Source organism: Nelumbo lutea, chromosome 4 (genome assembly GCF_056320005.1).
Source record: "Nelumbo lutea isolate HS-2025 chromosome 4, American lotus-T2T, whole genome shotgun sequence".
Taxonomy (NCBI): Eukaryota; Viridiplantae; Streptophyta; class Magnoliopsida; order Proteales; family Nelumbonaceae; genus Nelumbo; species Nelumbo lutea.
Window position 1 is genome coordinate 6,554,170 of NC_142687.1, and position 19,491 is coordinate 6,573,660.

The following is a 19,491-nucleotide window of genomic DNA, read 5'->3' on the forward strand; positions in this document are numbered from 1 at the left end:
TCCCGAGTCAACCAGTACAACCATCCCATCCGGTCCGATTTTCAAAACCATGCACAAAACTAGCAAACTCACCTAGATTTTAGGTTTTCTTCGTCGAATTCCCTTGCCTAGGCAGTCCATTGTTGTCTAGACTTTCCCGTATATCTCGAGTTCTTGACATCTATGTGTAAGTTATATCTGCTTGGCTTGCCACCTTTGTCCAAGTAGTAATTTTCTAACGAAGGGGCCTGATACAAAAACTCCGAAAATAAAAGGAATATTTGGAATCAAAGTTGTAACTACGGGTGATCGTTTCGCCTATTTCTATCCTGATCAAGAGGCCTGGCTCAGCCTAATATGTGCCAAGTCCCAATACTTTAGGTCCAGCCGTCCAGTACCAGACTGCAATATAAATACCACATATTTACATATAGGGACATTAACGGGTTTGATATGGGTTTGCCTATACTCTAAGGCTATGTTTGGTTTGAAGGAAAAAGTAGGGAAAGGAAGAAGGTAGGGAAGGCTAATATGTCCCTACCTTTCCCTTCCCTTCCCTACTTTTTCCTTCAAACCAAACATAGCCTTAAGGGTGCATTTGGTTTGCAGACAGAAACAGACTTGCCTATTCCAGGCATATGTTTGGTTCAGTCAGGAATTGGAATCGAAACCGATTATTGCTGTTTGGTTCAATTAGAAATTGGAATCAGAATCAGCCAAAATTTCTAATTCTACCCTTGCTAAAATAACCTTAAAAATAGCCCATTTATTATATATTTTTAACATATACACACATCGGCAACCTACTAACAAAAATATATATATGAAAAAAAAATGAGAAAAAAAAAACACAAACAAACAAAAATCACCTAAACAAACACATAAACAGACCAATAGCACCTCACGTGTTATAAAGTAAGAGCATGAAAAAATTTTCCAATATGCAAACAAAACCAGAGCTACTCGTCAAAAACAAAAACAAAACAAAACAAAGCGCATGAGTTCACTGTACTGTCCCAGAAGTCTCTTGTTCCGGTTAGCATTGGTAGAATGGGGGCGAACCAATCTTTGAAGAGAGTGTACTCTGCTGCAGTAAGTTCTTAGGACAGGCAATATCGCATCGCACCACTAAACCTGCGGATGAGAAAAAGGAAATTTGATGATAAGACAGTAATTAGCATTATGAAGCAACTGCAATTATGATGACAAAACGATGCTGGACAACTATTCAGGGTTTTGGAAGAAGTGGAGTGAACATGGACATTAGCCTCCAGCATTTTTGCATGAAATGGCAACTCTCAGACACAAGTCACACAACAACGCATTTTCATACTAGTTGGCCTGAGATTTTACCATAATATCAAACAATGACCCCATATAAGCATTATCAAGCACATTAATAGAGATAGAACATCTTTCTCGGAAAGTGTAAGCTTCAAAGGCATAATGATTTTTTGCCAAGTCATGTATAACTAATTGATTGGATCAGCAAAAACTGGATATGAAGTCCACTTAAGGAAGCACTGCCTGGATGCTCAACAACTTACACAATCTGCAAAGGATGCAGGTGTGCTTCTGTCATATGATCCCAATCTCATGCTTCCATTATGGCCATCTGCAGAGGTTTCAGCCTACTATCAAAACTAAGATGTAACCACTGCAGTGCTGTTAAATTTCCATTGATATCTACATCCCTAGCACAAAAATAATAATAATAATAATAGGTTTTCTTAGAAGCCCTTGGAAAACCATGCAGCCCCCACTTTACCAAAAATTTCTATAATTTTTATGAGCTATTATATCCATCAATTTCAATAAAAAATGAAAATAAAAATCAAAGAAAGAGCGCCATGCCTAGGTCATTTGGAACCTTACAGTTTATTAAGCTTTATAACAAGAACCATTTGTGCCACATACAACTAAACCCCTTTTGCCTAAACCTTTTGACCACCAACAAACAGCAATTTCTCAGACACCAAAACCAAATAAGATTAATTTGAGCCTCCTCAACTAAGCATGGATGTAAAACATCTATCTATGGTCCAACTACCATTGGTCAACAACTCAAGGAAACAGGGGCCCAGCAACCAATAGTATACAACAAGGTTGACTTAGGGTTAGGGGCCTTGGGTTGGTATGGCCCTTTCTTTAATTCTGAAGTAGAATTTTATGTAATGGGTTCAATGAAATAATTGAGTAAATGACTCAAACTGAGAGTTACACATGGAGTCTTGGAGGCACTGACCACTTGTGGAGGGATTGGGGCTTGACCAATGTTATGTCAATTGGGACTCTCTCGGAATTATAAAGCCATATGAACAGGGATGCTATAGTCCCTTGTACCTTAGAACCTATTCTTTTAGATTTTCGGGCGCCTCTGTAAGCAGTTCACACAATCACACTTTAAAGAAGTAAAGTTTTTCTATAGGCCCAGAAGGAACAAATGCTATGCCCATAGATTAGCTGAGAAGGGACTTAACTCTTAAGTGTGCCCAACAGTTGTTTGTACTTCGAGCACTAATGTTTTCTTCTGTATTTCTGATCTAAATAAAGGGGCACCTTTTATTTTTGCAGGGCCCTTAGGGTCAATGAAGCAGAAAGCTTAGCATGCTCATTGAGCTAGTAGACAAGAATTCAAACAGGACACACAGTGAACACTTTCTAAGATACAGTTCCTGGTTTTCTCTGTGAGAGAGATGTCACTTTCTAAGAATTCAAACAGCTTTCTCTACAATTAGCTTCCTCCACAGATCATCACTCATCAAGTTGCGTGCTGAAATTCCAGAACATACCTTTGATGATGGGAACGATGTTCCATAGAGTGTCCAGGCTACCTTGAAGACTACTGATCACGATCTTTATTGAAGCCTATGAAGGCTCTCTCCCTCGTTTTGTCTAATAAAAAAACATAGGGTATACTTGAAATATTTAGCACAAAACTAACAGGATCCGCAGAGGGATGGTAGGGATAGATTTACAGGTTGATCATGAAAAATGAACACCGACTGAACTTGGCTAAAATATATATGAAGAGATTTGGCAGAAGTTTTTCAACCAGCACCCAATTTGATGTGGTCAAGTAGAAACAACCAAATTTAGCATGCATTTCAGACCTTCTACTAAAGATCTATTAAAAAAAATGCTATAAGGAAAATTGAGGAAAACATACCTTGTGTTTGATCTGGTCTGCAGCGGAAAAACTGGGGAGGAATGAAAAAATAAAGTGAGAGAGAGGAAGAAGAATAGGAAAGAGGAGAGAGAAAAAAATCAACGGTGATTTACCTCGTCACCATCACCAGAGTTTCGGTTAAGATCAGTACTTCGAACTTCTGCTAGAGGAGGGAGTGACCAGAGAGAAAGGGGACTAAGGGTTAGACAGTTGGAATCCGGTAGAGAGAGGTTTGAGGGTTTTTTGTCATTTTGGTTTTTTCTTATATTAAATAGCAGGAATGGAATTCCGATTCCAGGGGGTGGGTCGGGAATTGTCATTCCACCTGGAATGGGAATCGGATTCCGATTCCGCCCAACCAAACACCTGGAATCGGAATGGAATTTCGATTCCGATTCCAGACCCCTATTCCTGCAAACCAAGCATACCCTAAGTATCTAACCCAACCCTCTAATATTCCCACCTGAACCTGGCCCAGGTTGGTAAGGTGTCACTTCATTAGTGAAAGAAGAAAAACCAAAATAAACATGAAAAGAAATCCTAAACTTTATAGCTAGGAGTCATAGAAAATGGAAAGAACACCAAATACATATGTAGGATTGTAGGGGTATTATGAGCCAATGAGACAGGTAAGCCAGGTCTGAACCTGAACCTACACCAGAATAAACCTGACCTTGCAATTGACATCCCTAATTACATGTACATATGAATATTGTTTGTTGGTTTATAGTATATTATATATTACATATAAAAATATTATAATATGATACAATATATATTTTATATTAAATAAAGCATAATATAAATTTTACACATACATATCTAATATTTTACATATAAAGTCATAGGCCCAAAGCCCGGCCAATGGTCGCCCCTAATTCTAAGCCCTCAAGAAAGGTTTGCTGCACCACTCAAGGAGCAGTAAAATGTAAAAGGAAAGAAATATACAAGGGATAATTCAATTAAAGTTTATAAATGACAAAGGTAGTTAACGTAGTCATAAACCCTTGTGACTACATTAACTACTCTTCCATTCAATTGCATGGTAAGGGGGTGTTTTCCAATGCAAATTGTTTTCATGTTGTGAGTTCCAAAATTAATTAAAACCACCTGGTTTGAAAATAAATTTGTTCCTAAGACAAAAGGTCAAAATACAGAAAACATGCTCTTGGTTATACATGTGTTCATTTTCAAAACTGAAACAAAAACAAAAACATATTATTGAAATTCTGGTTAAAATAAATCATATGATTTCTATACTAACAATATTTTATTTTTTGTTTTGAAAACCACCATTTTGATGGCTTTAAAAATGTGAATTGCCTTTTAAAACAAACCCAACTTGTTTTGCTTTTCAAAACAAAAGCAAAGCTCAAGAACGCATTCTTGTTTTTTCACTGATGTACCAATTTCAGAAACAAATGAAAACAAAAACATTCATGTTGTAGAACACCCCCTAAATGGTTCATCCCAATTGCCTTACACTTGTTAAACGTTTATGGTCATGTTATTGCTGGATGACAGGATTCCCATGAGAAATATTTACCTGAAGATTAACCACATCAGCTCCAAAATGCTGTCTCTTATTCCTTGAAAGCACGGATCTCCATTTATTTTTCCCATGGTGACCTGAATGCTGATGTAGCATTTGGCAATAAGATGGCAGACTACTGATGCTTCCACATGCACATCAATAGACATAATTAGCTAGAGCGGATTCTTGAATATATGGTGAAAAGACAATAGACAGACCTCTGTTTTGTGTTGTTGACTTAGGGCAAACAGAACACAGCTGGTCATTTCAGCAACTTCATGGGAACTGCAACACCTCAAGAGAAGATTGGATCTCACTTGAATATATGATCAAACAAATGAATCAACTTTGTAACAGAGCCGAGTGGTCCACAATCTATTTGCAAGAGTGTAATGCATAGCACATGCAGAGGGAATCATCTCTTCAACTTCATCCTATCCAAGTATCAATCTTATACAATCAATCTATAGAAGTATTAACCAGATAAATCACTTTTTCCTCACAAAGAAATGCGAGTTCATGTTTTGGCCCCACCCCACCTTTCACCAAGTGAACATCATGAGAGGTGTATTCTCTACCTACAGTTGCTCTCAAGGAGAAAGAGACCACGTTTGGAGTCCTGTAAAAGGGAACACTAAGTGTGACTGTCCTGACCTCATCACAACCTCCAAATTGTTCCAAATCTAGAAAGGCATATTGAATCGAATTCTCTACAGCCATCATTATCCACAATTTGTCGTCTAATGAAATATTATATAGAGAAATCTGGAATGGAATGCCCACAGGCAATCCTGATACAAAATGAAGAGGGTTTTCAGAGTCATTACTAGGGATATCTAGTTCTGCTTTCATATGCTTGAATCGTCCATTGTATACAACCTGCTTGAGGGAGAAGAATTCAAGTAACCTCTTAAAACTCAAAGGATCGTATGAAGCTCCATCACCCAAGGGACCCAACTGAAGGAGCAATTTCTGTAGTTCTTTAACAAAATTGGAGGGTTCAAGAGTTCCTTTCCCGCAAAGAAGTTCTATAGAGGACATTGTAGTATACAATCTATTGAGTGTGATAAGGTGACAGCATATTTCAACCTTGCACAATCTCAACACACAAGTCAAAAGTATCAGTTCTAAGACATGAAATTCTTCTTCTATGCTCAAACCTGAGAACTTGTGCCTCAATCTGCTGAGACCAGATTCTAGTTTCTCCAATAAAAGATCCAACCTTCCAACTCCATAAAATTGGAACATTTTCTTTGGCAGAAAATGTTCCCATATCTTTGCTAGCAGTTGGATTACTTGAAGATATTGGGATGTAAAGGCCAAAACATCAAAAGATCCAAGTGAATTAGTGGTAATTGTAGCCAGCTCTTCCTTGCAGTTCCTGTATATCATAACAGAAAGGCAGTCAACAATCAGCAAATTTACCGTTACTCTAAAAGGAGGGAACTAACCTTACATACAGATACAGTTATATTCAAGTATTAGCTTGAAGATGTGATGCACAGCCAAGGGGTTCATGACATTCCAATGGTAATTGATGAACCAGTACTAACTAGGGGTACAAATTGGGTCAGGCCCCTGGAAAGAGTAGGGTTGGATAAACTGGATTAGGCATAGGAAAAATGCCAACTGATTTAAATCTAGTTGGATTAAGGTTGTGCCCCTTGAGCAGTGCAAAAAAGAACTAAAAAAACAAAAGCAATCCAAAGCTGATCTCAGATTATACTAGTAACATCAATACAAACATATGTATATTATGTGCTTATTTAAATATTACCTCTGATATTGTTTTGAATAGTTAATATCCATGCTAAAACATAAATTAGTAAAAGGTTTGCATAGCAGATAAAAACTACCTAAAGACCATCAAATCCTAACCCATGCATTTCTTATCCAAAATCACGATTAGACCTGTTCACTGGCTGGGCTTCGGGCCTGACTTTACACTATGTCAGGCTCAAGCTTTGGGCCAGGCCCATTCAAAATTTGGCATAAGCCAAGCCTGAGCCCGGCCCATGAACAGGTCTAATCAGTAATCACGATCCATAAATATCCACTCAAAAAGCAGAAATCCCTATTGTTCTGTCTGAATCTCCACCTTCCACTCTGCTTTCCTTGCCTCCACTAACAAAAGTAGCTCTTTTGTTTTTTCCTAATTTCTCTTTTTTTTTTTTTTTCTTTTTGCAATTTAGGGTTAGTTCAATTGAGAGAGATCACAATTTCTATGGCACATGAGCTCATGGCTGAATTGAATGATTTATTGCTTTGTCTTTGTGAGCTTCTTAATGACTGAATCTAAATGGGTTGTTTACTGTACCCTCAACTATGTTTTTATTTAATAATTGTATCCCCAAAAGACAAAGCAACAAGTCATTCAGTTCAACCACTTCATCCATTATCAAATGGCCCCTTAGGTATAGCCCCTTGGATTAAGGTTGAGGTTTTATTACTTTAGGTTAGGCAAGGTTAACCTCAACCAACCCAACCAGGCCCAAGTTGCACACTACACTGACTACATTGACTACATAACCAATAGAAATGATCAAACCAGCCAAACAAAAAAGTAAGATACAAATCAAAAAATGACTCTTAAGATGGTCAAGTTGGGCTGGTATTTAACCAAGGTGATCTTTATGTCAGTTAAGGTCTCTTCCAAACCTACATGGAAAAATGCAAGACAGAAAGAAGAAAAAAAGGAAAAAGTGGGTAGCCATATCCTCCTTATGGCCGCTTCAAATCTAAGTGATTGCTGTCTGCATCACGTCCAAAATGCATATAGCTTCTCCTGGAGATATTTGTTTATAAGTTTCCACAAAAGAGAACATTCCCACAGACCAAATGAAGGCTTGTGTTACAACCTACACTATGACAAGGGTTACATGCTTCCACCAAGGACCAGGAGGAGAAGGACTACAAAATGAAGTAATGATTGAGCTATTTAGTCTGTAAAAGAGCAAATGATAAAGACTAGAACCTTAATGTCCTTAGTACTTCAGTGGTGCATCCTGACTGTATGTATGGCCAAGTTTCTGCAACTACTTTAAAAATATGTTTCACAGAGATTGTGACCCATTCTTCAAATTCGGTTGATGCATGACTTGGGACATACATAGATTGAGCATCAGAGCTATTACCACAGTTACTGATTTGTTGCAAGAAAACTTCTAGAGGATTAGCTCCCTCATGATCACTGTGACTTGGGCCACCACATTCAGCAACGGGCAAGACAAGCTCATTTCCCCTAAAGTTCAACTCTGTGACAAGAGGTAGAATGGATCCACTGCAGTGAAACAAGTAAGCTAAAATGGCATCTCGATTTGTAGAATCACTCAATGAGCGAGAGATCCTTCCCAGAAAAGGAAGTCCATAGGAAAATATTCTTGGTGGAATGTTGCAGGCACTATGTTCATGTGAAAGAGGTACTGAGATGGCTAACACCAACAATGCAGCTACATTTGCACTATCAAAACGTAATTCTCCTTCACAGGAAGGCTCCATCTGAAGCAAGAGAAAATTGATGCAATTAGCATTTTGAGTTTGATGTGGAGAGAGCAGAGGCAGTTTGGTAATAAGACAATAAGGAAAACTCTAATATAGAAATAGGGGAAAATGATTGCAAGGAAAAGAGAAAATATAGCAGTAACTCTAAACTTCACAAAGGAACCTAATTTGACACATTATATTTTTGTATAAAGAAAGACAACCCCAAGAAGGCAACAAACCAGTAAGGGAATATACATATAATAAGGATTCTTCTAAAACTTCCACATTTCCTTCCGAGCAATAGTGGATGTCATATTGTATCACATCTTGAATAATTGAAATCTAGTAAATTGCAAGTTATATCTGCACAAAAAGTTGTGCAAAAAAGATGTCTATTATATATACTCATCCAAAATGAGTGAAAGTTTCCAATCATCCAATTGTTTAGAATATCTATTTTCAGATGCTAGTACCCAATCACTATGTGGACAAATGAGTGAAAAATGCACTGCTTTTACTTGTATGATAGCAAAATACTGAATTATTGATGGTTTAAAATACCAATACTATCCAGTTGATTACACAAGTAATCTAGACTGTTCATTCACCTGACAACCAGAGAAAGGGCAAAAGTTGTATGCATTTAGCCTGGAGGACAGATTCATGTATTATTGGTGGGTTTCCTTTTCTTCTCTGGGGAGGGTGGAGGAGCACTGAGGTCATGTCAGAGGCAAGGTTCAAAGTATCGACATGTATCAGCCCATATTGGTCGATACGTATCGTTCCGGAACCCCTCCGATACGCCCCTACAGTGGGTGTATCGGGGGACTGACCAGTTCATGGGGTGGAGGAGTCCTAAACCGGCTCCCCTGAACCGGTTGCGAAAAAATAAAAAATAAAATAAAAAAGCAATAAAAAGCAGTATCGATTCGCTTGATACGCCCCTACCGGCATATCGGGCATATCGATACCGGCTCCCCTGAACCGGTTGCGAAAAAAAATAAATAAATAAACAATAAAAAGCAGTATCGATTCGCCTGATACGCCCCTACCGGCATATCGGGCGTATCGATATTTTGAACCTTGGTCAGAGGGAGTCATAGGTTTCAACAAGTTAGCTCCTGTTTTCAGAGTGGCCGCCAAGAGGGGAAAAGCTCCCTGAAAGCATTGTAACCACCTCCAGATAGTTGTATACCCCATTTTAATAACAAAAACAGAGGCCAAAGATCAACCAGTAATCCATGCAACCCCATTCGTGATGCTGCCTTGAGATGGCATTTGACTATTTGAGACAGATTTGATTAGCTTCTGGTGAGTGGTGAAAATAGTTTCAATCTTCCAAAAAATGCTGTTCTCATTGATCAAGCCAGGACTTGACTCTTTTTTGTTTATTCATGACAATTGAAAATAAGTTTCACAGTTAGGTGATAATACGCAACATCTGAAGCCAGAAATGAAGCTTAAGAGTAAAAATTGAGAGAGGAATGCTAACAACCTCTTGAATGACCTCCTTTATAAAGCTGACCACAAAGTTCCCATGATTTCTACCAATATCAAATAATAAGGGGAAGATATCAGCTTCATCCTGTGGACAATGACAGAATGATGAGATTATGGATCATTGAACAAACACAACATGTGTTACCAAATCAGATTCAGTGCATGTCTGGACTTAAGATATTGATCCAATAAATCATGGAAGTCAAGGGCAAAAATCACTACTATGCACTAGCCAAGAAACTGTAATGACTATATCTAACTTGGAAAGTCCCATTTGTTTCCTACAAAACATAAGAATTCAACTTGAAAGAAGTTAGAAGAGGAAGGGGTATTGAAACCAACCTGCGGATATGTTCTCAAATTGCTCAAAAGGCCACTAATTATGGATGCAAACATTGCCCTTACAGACAGCTTCATTATTCGAAATATTTTTCTAGCTGCAGATCTGATTAAGCTACTAGTATCAACTAGTGTGCCAAGCAACTGCAAGATGAAAGTAAGACACGATTAAGGAAAATTATACAAGCAAGTGAATTTGAGAAGGAAAAAGAAAATGGTAACAAGAATAAGGTATAGAGAACATTTATGTAGATACAGTTGGGCTGCCAGAGATGGTTACTGTGAATGATTCGATTAACACTAGTCAGTCCTAGGTCTGAGATAAGTAAGGGTTCAGTCTATGAAGAGGAAAAGTCAATCTCTCTCAGCCGACCCACCTTATATTTATACTCTTTGTATTAGATTAAAAAAGGCAAATCTGTCCCTCATTAAGTATGGGACACACAACTTAAGCCCAGACAAAATAGACAATTCAACCTTAATTAAATAGACAAATGACTAAACTACCTTTGTACTGTCGATTCTGACAGTTACTAAGAGATTTCTGAGGGTAACCCTGCTGAACATCACAGTCTTTGAGGCCTATGGTGTATCAGCAGTTGCATTTCTTGTCAATGGTTCTAAACAGTGGGAGGATGAAATCTCCTCAGTCATTGACTCATTGGTGTAGACTAAGAAAAAACCAGAGAAATACCATGTGCATGTGTGTTTCTTGCACCCTTAAACAACCACATTTTGCCATATGATACATTGTTTCCAAAGCTTGTAACCGAACAACAGTTGAATCATCATTCAGCAAGTCCACCAGCAAGTCTAAGGCATCACTTGCAAACTGAAGAGAGAAGATAGAGAGCATCCCCAAGGAATTACAAGCTGATCTCCGTACCTTCAGTTTATAAAAGTAAAGAATTGTTAGTATGACAAATGAATACAAAAACCTGCTTCCCAACTTCAGGAAACAAATAATGCTGAGACTTGAACAGGACAATTAATAGACCTAATCTCATAGACCATATTTAGTGCTTAATGTATATGCATGTGGCAAATATAGTCTACACTGGCAACAGAAGAGGGGTTCCAGCTAGGAGATTTACTTCCCAGCCTCTTAGAACAACTTAGCACATTGACTTAGGAAATTTCAGAAGCTCCCTTTTTCTTTCTTCTACATGTGCTTTTGGAAGTGTTGTAAAAGACGCAGCCAACAAATTAAACTCATCAACACAATAACAATTTGATTCCAATAAGCCCAAAAAAGTAGCAGTCCCCCATATACAAGAAAACATCTTTAGCTTGCTCAAATTTGGGAAACAGACATTAACAAAAATTTAAACATCAAATGCATTTTCTTTTAAGATATCTAAATGTCTTGGAGAATTTTAGGTGTATATTTGTCATAAGGATTTTTTTATCAGTATATTTATACAAGGATCACATGCTATAAGTGTGATTCCCATTACTTTGCATCTACACCATGTCAACCTCAGAGTTTATAGATAAAATGAAGACAAAACAGAGAAATAAAATCTACCCAAGTTACCTCATAGAATTCATCCTCAAGGCCATGTACAAATGCACCAGCAGCACTTGATTTTGATAACTCAAGTTCTTTTTCATGGCACTGGAAAAATATTTTCTTTTCTTTTATAACTGCAAGTGTTTTCTTAGACAGGCTCTGTAATAGCAATTCCTCAGAAACCAGCTCCAATTTCCCAAGTGCAACAAAAGCTTCAATTCTCACCTCCACACTCATATCTCTTACCATAGAACAAAGCTGCAGATGAATATCATTATCCAATTATAGAAACAGACTTGTTACTCAAAAACTACTGGAGATAAAAAAAATAATTAAACTGGAAAGGGCAAAAGAAAGAAATATTTATTACTTATTTATGATATAAGATAAAAGTCCACCATACATAATGCCCCTTTCCTTTTTATTTATTATTTATTATTTATTGCAAAAAAAGGAGATAGATGTATTTGCTTCTTTTAGACAAAATCCCAAACAAATTTGCTGAGCTAAACCATCCAACATTTCTGTGACATACAACTGGAAAGGCATGGCAGATTGTCAAGAAAAAAACTCAATGATCAATGGATTCAATCATGTTCCACAGAGTGTTGCACAGACTCCACTAAATGGATGAAGTGTCCATGTCTGACACACATTGTGGACCTTTTTTATAGGCATATGAATTCAAAAAAAGTAAAAGGTATTTCAATATGAGAAACTAAAACCCAAAGCAAAAGTGTCATTTGCAGAGGTGGAAGATGGTTCACCATTTTTGGATTTTTTTTATTGGCAAGACCATTGGTAAATTAGGAATTATAAAAATCCAATTACGCTACAATGATCAATGAATCAAGTGCAACATAAGATTCATAGAAGAAATTGGTATTCTTGGTTAAATAAGGAAGTTATGATTGTAGGTAGGGTGGAAGACATTGTGCAACAACTACTAGAATACCCATGCATAAAGATTGAATATAGAAAGTACTTATCAAGAAAAAGAAAAGGAAAATGAGGAAAAAAAGAAGCAAATATTGCTTTGATTAAATATATCCATGTCACATGGGAAGTTGATAGCTGAGCAAGAATTGAAATTAGGAACTTTACTTCCAGGTGATAAGTATGTCTTCTTTTAGCAAGATGGGAGTATTCTAGTGCCCCACTTTGCCTTCGGTCTAAGTTTGTTACATGTAGAGTGCCCCATCCAACATCTGAGACGCAGACATTAAACTCTTGGCAGTCACAGATCGGTGCAAACAATTAACTAGTTAATGGCCAATGATAGCAGTAGTACAGTGAAATAATCAGCATAGAACTGGAAAAAGGAGACAAAGAAGGAAAAAATCAATTACAAGTATGTCAAGAGGTGGAATGATACCTGAACAAAAATTACATCATACCAATCTCTTTTATTTGCTTCATCATTTGGTGCTACTAAAACTTGTCCCCAATCACTGATCTGGAATTACAATGAGGAAATGTAAGTAACCCATTAGCTAGACCAGAAGTACGACCATAAATGACATCTGGGAGACAGAGAAGTAAGCCTATTTATGATCACCAGCTTGAACATCATTTCAACCAATAATAGTTTGACAACTATACAAGCATAACTTATATACTTCATTTAGCCTACAATTGCCATATGTAATATATTTAACTTTGTCCTGCTGGTAGACCATACTAATAACTAACCATCTGCTCAACAGATAAGCTAAATTTCCACAAAAAAAAAATATGAATTCCATACTGAATTGGCCCTAAGCAGTTAATAGAAGAACGGAACACATATATAGTAGAACGTCACAAAGCCTCTCCGGTTCAGCAAATCAGCAAGTATGCCATTGAAAAATGGGCGTGCAGATATTATTAAAAAAAAATGTAAGAAAGTAACAGATAGATGTCTCACCACACGAACTGCAGCCGACCTTACACGTTCATCCATGTCATGAAGAAGCTCCATCGCACAGCCATAGCATTCCTTAACTACGGCATACTCCTTACCGTCTACGGACTTGCTTAAACCCAGTAAGCCAACCAAAGCAGAACTCCTCACGAAAGGATAAGGGTCCTTCATAAACGCCAAGAACAAAGTAATCAAGAAAGATTGCTTAATGTGAAATCGACTGATATTCGTGAGAAGCCATGACCTCCTAGTAGTAACAGGACTGAGAAAGAGCGAGAGGACAAAATTCTCATCAAGGTCATACATGGCTGTCGCCAAGCTATGATCGTGCTCTGCAATCGTGAAAAGCACACTGAGGACTTCCACGGCAAGACCATTGGAATCTTTATGACCCGCTTCATGGGCACGGATGGTGTTGAAGATGGAAAACGAGAGGTGTCGATGACGGAGAGCAATGTCAGATAGGAGTTTGAGGACATGATGAAGCAGGAGAGGGTCTGGTTCGTGTTGCAGAGAGCGAACTAGGGTTTCGAGAATGCAAGAGATGGTGTGGTCGGATGTAGAAGGGTTAAGGATAAGAGCCCTGGCAGAGGCTAGGGCTTGAACATAGTGACGCCGTGTGTTGGCAGGTTGGGCAGTATGCAGTGCGATATACTGTTCGTATTTGCCCCAAACATGTTCTTCCATGTTCATTGCAATGGAAGCTTTACCTGCATCTCTGTAAAATAACTAATATACTATTGGCAATGAAGAGGGCCCAAGTGATGCTGCCTGCCTGCTGTCTGCATAGAGAACGAGCAAGCATCAGAATTTTCGATGGACAGTAACGAATGAGAACGGGATTAGCCCGTGTAGACCGTAGAGTGAGACTACCAGAAAGCGCGAAATTTAAAAAGTAATGGACGAATACGGAAGTTTGGAACACCGGTCACCGACTCACCGGTAGCGGAACAACGGCTACTCGGTTTACCATATTCTCATTTCTCACCAGCAGGGTCATTTTTAGCCCGGCCCGCAAATTTCCCCTGGCATGAACCTAGAATTTGTGCCCTGGCCCAGAGATATTCAGTCCGGGCCTGGGCCCAAAATTTAACGCCTGCCTCGGCTCATAATTAATACTATATATAATAAAATTGGAACGATACTTTGGTGCAGTGTAGAAGTACGTATAATCCACGTGCAAAATGAAGTATTAACAATTTGATATATTAATATTTAGATTTAATTTTTGTAACTAGCATTATAATGAGTATCATATAATAGTAAGAGTATAAATAGAGAGACTTCAAAAAGAAAAAAGAGTAAAAGTGACAGAGTAAAAATACAAGTTAATGCTATAGGAAAATCTATGCTGCCAAAAAGATATGATATTAGAAAGGGCTTTGACCAATCAAAATCCTTCTATAAATTTTGATAAATATTATCTAATTGGATATCATTTTCATGATATTGGTTAATTGATCCTTGTTTTGCATCATAGTCGAATCCTAATGTTATACACTCCTTAAATATCCATTCAAGGAGTGTAATCAAGCTGAGTTGAATTAATTTTGGGTGGATTGAGTTCAAGTTCAATTCAAAAACTTGAAAATCAAAACTCAATTAACTTTTGAATTTCATACTTGAACTCGACTCAAGGCATACTTGCGACCAGATGGTATGACCAGAAAAACCTAGGTACCAATTAGGTAACCGGTTTTGTTGCACCCTAAAATCACTTTTATGGCCAAAAACCGTTGTTTTGATCAACAACCCAAACAATGATTTTTTGGCCTTTTTTATTTTTTATTTTTTAAGTCAAAATGAGCCATCCATTTGAATTGAACTGTCAGACCATTTGACCTGAGAGTGATCCCCAAAATGGTTCCCTATCCGGACCAGTTTTAAAAGCCTTGGGACAACGTCATCGGTGAGGGAAATTGGGATTTTGAGAAATTAAAAATTAAATGAAAATTGTCTAAAACTCACCATGAGATTTGAGCATTTCTCTTAAACACTAAATTGACGTTAGGCAAACTAACAGTGTTAATATATTATCATTTTAACCTTCATAGAAAAATATAAAATACACACACACACACACACACACACATATATATATATAGATAGACATAAAAAAAAAAGGAAAAAGTTCAAAAAAAAATAAAATATAAAATACATAAAAACACAAAAACTATAAAAAATATAAAAATATATATAGAAATTGAAAACAAAGTAAAAAATGTTTTCAAATCATAACTATGGGAATTGAAAAACAAAATCAGAAAATAAAAATTGTAGAAAAAACATAAAAAATTTTAGAAAAACACATAATTTGCAAATAAATAACAAAAAATACAGGAAAATTTATAGACCGTAGAAAATAGAAAATGTAAAAAACATTGGAAATTATAACAAAACACCAAAAATGCCAAAAAAAAGGAAAAAAGAAAATTGAAAACTAAAAAGACCCTTTCCCTCTAACTCGCCAGTCAAGGGTAATTTGGTCATGAAATTTGTTATTTATGCTGATGTTGACACCTTTATTATGAAGCATTAACAGTGCATTAACGAAAAGTGAGTTTTGGAAAAATAAAAACTTAATGACATGGTGAGTTTTAGACATTTTGAAAAGTTGTGGTGGGTTTAAAATAAATACTGAAAACTCATGGTGAATTTTAGACAATTTCCCAAAATTAAAACTGTCGCATACAAATGTGACGGGAGATTAACATATGGGTGGTATCTGTCATATTTCTGAAACTTTAAAGGTTTGAAACTCATACGTACTTTAACTAATTGTGATAGTTAAGGTATATTAAGTAACTAACCTTTTTTATTAATCAAAAGTCACAAGGGTACAATCATTCCTCGGTACAAAGGAAATAGAAAATACGAAATAAATAAGAGTTCAAATCAGCCCCCCACAACGTCTCACAGCACATCTGTATTGAGAACATCTCCCAATGATGATATCATCATTTTTTGTATTATAATCAGGAGATGTTCTCAATACACAGCGGGGATGTATTATGGGACATTGTGAGGGGCAATATTGTGAGGGGATGATTTGGTCTCAATAAATGACTATGTCTCAGATTTAGAAATTAAATAACCATGTTTAACAATAACATAAGCAGCATGGTTTGGTGGCACTGGGGGAGGGGGGTATGGAATACCCAAACTTTGGCTTACCGGGAAGGATAATCTCTGCTATTGATAACATTTTTGGGAATGCCATGTTATTATAGAGTAGGGTAAACTAGTAATTGCTCTCTGTTTCTTTTTAACCACAATCATAGATAAGTGTAAATTAATAGAGTTTGGATCTACTGACCACATTACATTGCGGGTTATGCGTATCCTCTACATCAGGAACATTGGTTGTACTTTAAAACACCAATATTCTCGATGTATAATTGAATGTGCCGTGTGTGATACTAACAATGTATCATGATCAGCTAATCTAGAGTCGAATTGATGAACATGTTCAACCTAAAAACGCTCTCAGCAACATAGGCTTTGACCCCAACCATTCAAGGTTAACTTGGGGGAAAATCATCATGGGGAAATTTCGAAATTGCCATACTTAATCTAAACCATGGAAATGTCATCGCATCTTATGATACATATTGATTCAGATGGGCGATACATCATTTATTAGAATTTTGATTATTGACCTTTAAAACTTTCACATGTTCATAATGATCATAGTTCATAAACTGTTTGTTGTCAGCTTAAAGAAAATTAAAAAAAAAAATGAAAGAAAAAAAGAGCATGGCAGAACCTCAATACATGAAAAATGCATCACATTATCAATACTTTGAAGTTAGCTCAGAACCTGTATACTCTCTGTAGCATGGACAAGAGGTCTCACGTGTACCTTGTGCTATCCCATCCGAGTTCCTAGGTAAAGGGTGCAACTTGGTTCTTGGGTCAGGTTGGATTGGGAATTTGTTCAATTATAAATGCCTGGCCTCCAGCTTAACCCGAGTCCAATGTAATCCCCCTAACTTTTGCACGGATCCAACTATTCTATTACGAAGAAAAAAAACTAAACTAAAATAATAAGCATATTATTACATGCACGTTTGTTCATAATTTAGGGACCATTTGGTTTGCAGGAATAGGGGGTCAAATCAGGTGATTCCAACTGTTTGGTTGGATGGGACTGAAATCACATTTTCATTCATAGTGGAATGTCATTAGAGGTGAGCATTATTCGGTTAAAATCGAAATATCAAACTGAAAAATTGGGTTTCGGTTTTTAGGAATTTTGGTTTTCGATTTCAGTTTTTAAAGTTATAAATTTGGTTAACCAAAAAAATCGAATTAACTGAAATTCATCATATAATATGCTATATATTTATATATAATGTATTATAATCAAATTTCATAATATATATATTATATAGGTTATTATATATATATATATATTAATTAATTAATTAATATACGGTTTTAACCGAAATAACTGAAAACAGAATTGAAAAATTCGGTTTTGGTAAATTTGGTTTTCTTGTAATTCGGTTTTGGTTCGATTTTCATTTTTTAATTTTGGTTTTTAAAATTTTAATTTATTCGGTTCGATTTTTAACCAAATAAACTAAATGCTCACCTCTAAATGCCATTCCCTCATCCCCCCCTCCCTTACGATTGAAAACTCATTCCACCTTATTCTAATTCCTATTTGAACCAAATAGATTATCGGAATTAATCATTCCGATTCTAATTTTGGAGGATTTTGATGTAAATCAAAAGTATCCTTCCTATTAAATGCTTATCATACAATTCTTTTTTTTTTTTTTTATCACTGCTTGCTGGTTATTTGAAGAGAAGTGTGTGAAACAGGGAATAGTGTTTTTAGGCATAGATTCCAAATTAACAACAAAAACAATATTTTATACAATATCATTTATAATGTTATACTACATAACCAACAGTAAACAGGCTAGAAACTAATATTTTCTATGTTAAAATTTTCAGGTATATTTATCTATTTTGACAAAAAATAAGTTTACAATATGTAAAATATCAGTTATACATATATATTTCTCCTCTTTCACTGCCAATATTTTGTTTTCCGTCCATGTGGAAACAAAGTGGAAAAAGGGGTTAATATCAACATAAGATGGGATGTTAAATCATGACAGGATACAGAGTCCCAGTGGTTTGTTTTGTTCAACAGATGGGAAAAGAAACAATGATTTCATTTAATGAAATGAAAGAATAAGCGAACATGCAGCAGATTTGGTGTATTATTGGAACTCGATAATGTCATGATGGAAGTCTCTATCCTTGCCTACTAAATAAAATATACAGATTTTAGTTATTATTAATTCTAGCCACTCCTTTTAATATAGAGTTGGATCCGACATTCCATCACTTTGGGTACCAAAGTATACACACCTATAATATATAAATGCTTATCTGATGTGGAATCTTTGGTTCAATAAAAGGGTCAAATGATGTTATCTCCTTGAATCATTAATTTGCTCTCCCAATAGCCAACATCCCATCTTCTAGGCTGAGTTCCTCTGTGTCGATTAGAACTATATACACAGACTCACATGCTCCTACCATTTCTAGTCCCTTTCAACTAAAAGCATTCATCACACTTGGTCCCTTTGATTTGATTTGCCACACACATTGTTATTGATTTGATATGATTATTACCATTTCCCTTCACAATCAAGCTAAATGGTCTGATCTTCCATGAAAAATCTTATCAAATTCTATTAGGTTCTTGATCTTATCATTAATCACATAATAACTTCTATTGCAGTACAACATAGAGGCTTACTCTTGGAGCTCTGAATCTCTGATTGATATCAACACCCCATATTATTTAAAGAAATTAAAAAAAAAAACATAAACATATCTATTGATCACTCAGGCCTCGGCAGTGAAGTATTGTAATTTTAAAAGAGAAATATGATTACTAATTATAGGCTAATTAAGCTCATAATTTGACAAGCTGCACTGTCTTGTCTCATGTATGCCATACTTTGTTGTATTGACCTGGCCATTCTAATATGTTAAAAGTCGTTTCCTATCTTCTCTACCTATCTCAAGCACATGAAAATACAACC

General features: G+C 36.3%; 1 protein-coding gene across 7 annotated transcripts; it reads right to left on the reverse strand.

Annotated features, from left to right (window-relative positions):
- Positions 1-725: 725 nt before the first annotated feature.
- On the reverse strand, positions 726-14,377 carry SIEL (ARM repeat superfamily protein). Of its 7 annotated transcripts, XR_016112284.1 has the most exons (14): positions 13,424-14,285; positions 12,893-12,973; positions 11,542-11,775; positions 10,699-10,890; positions 10,008-10,148; positions 9,661-9,750; positions 7,657-8,180; positions 5,510-6,063; positions 5,222-5,301; positions 4,901-5,116; positions 4,695-4,824; positions 3,262-3,308; positions 3,149-3,179; positions 726-1,113 (listed from the first exon to the last, which is right to left on the reverse strand). XR_016112284.1 is itself a non-coding variant. In XM_088982282.1 (9 exons), exons 2-9 carry the CDS (start codon positions 14,111-14,113, stop codon positions 5,142-5,144), a joined length of 2,874 nt encoding a protein of 957 aa, XP_088838408.1. In that variant the 5' UTR covers positions 14,114-14,202; positions 14,361-14,377; the 3' UTR covers positions 4,999-5,141. The 7 variants fall into 7 exon arrangements, 3 of the variants coding, with proteins under 3 accessions (XP_088838408.1, XP_088838406.1, XP_088838409.1); XR_016112282.1 differs by having other exon boundaries at positions 4,695-4,818; positions 5,222-6,063; XR_016112281.1 differs by having other exon boundaries at positions 5,222-6,063.
- Positions 14,378-19,491: the final 5,114 nt, after the last annotated feature.

Coding starts and splice junctions, on each gene's coding strand:
- SIEL (XM_088982282.1), bottom strand. CDS start 14,113: ATGAACATGGAAGAACATGTTTGGGGCAAATACGAACAGTATATCGCA. Junction 12,974..13,423: donor GGTCGGCTGCAGTTCGTGTG/GTGAGACATCTA, acceptor TTGTAATTCCAG/ATCAGTGATTGGGGACAAGT. Junction 11,776..12,892: donor ATGATGTAATTTTTGTTCAG/GTATCATTCCAC, acceptor ATTCATCTGCAG/CTTTGTTCTATGGTAAGAGA.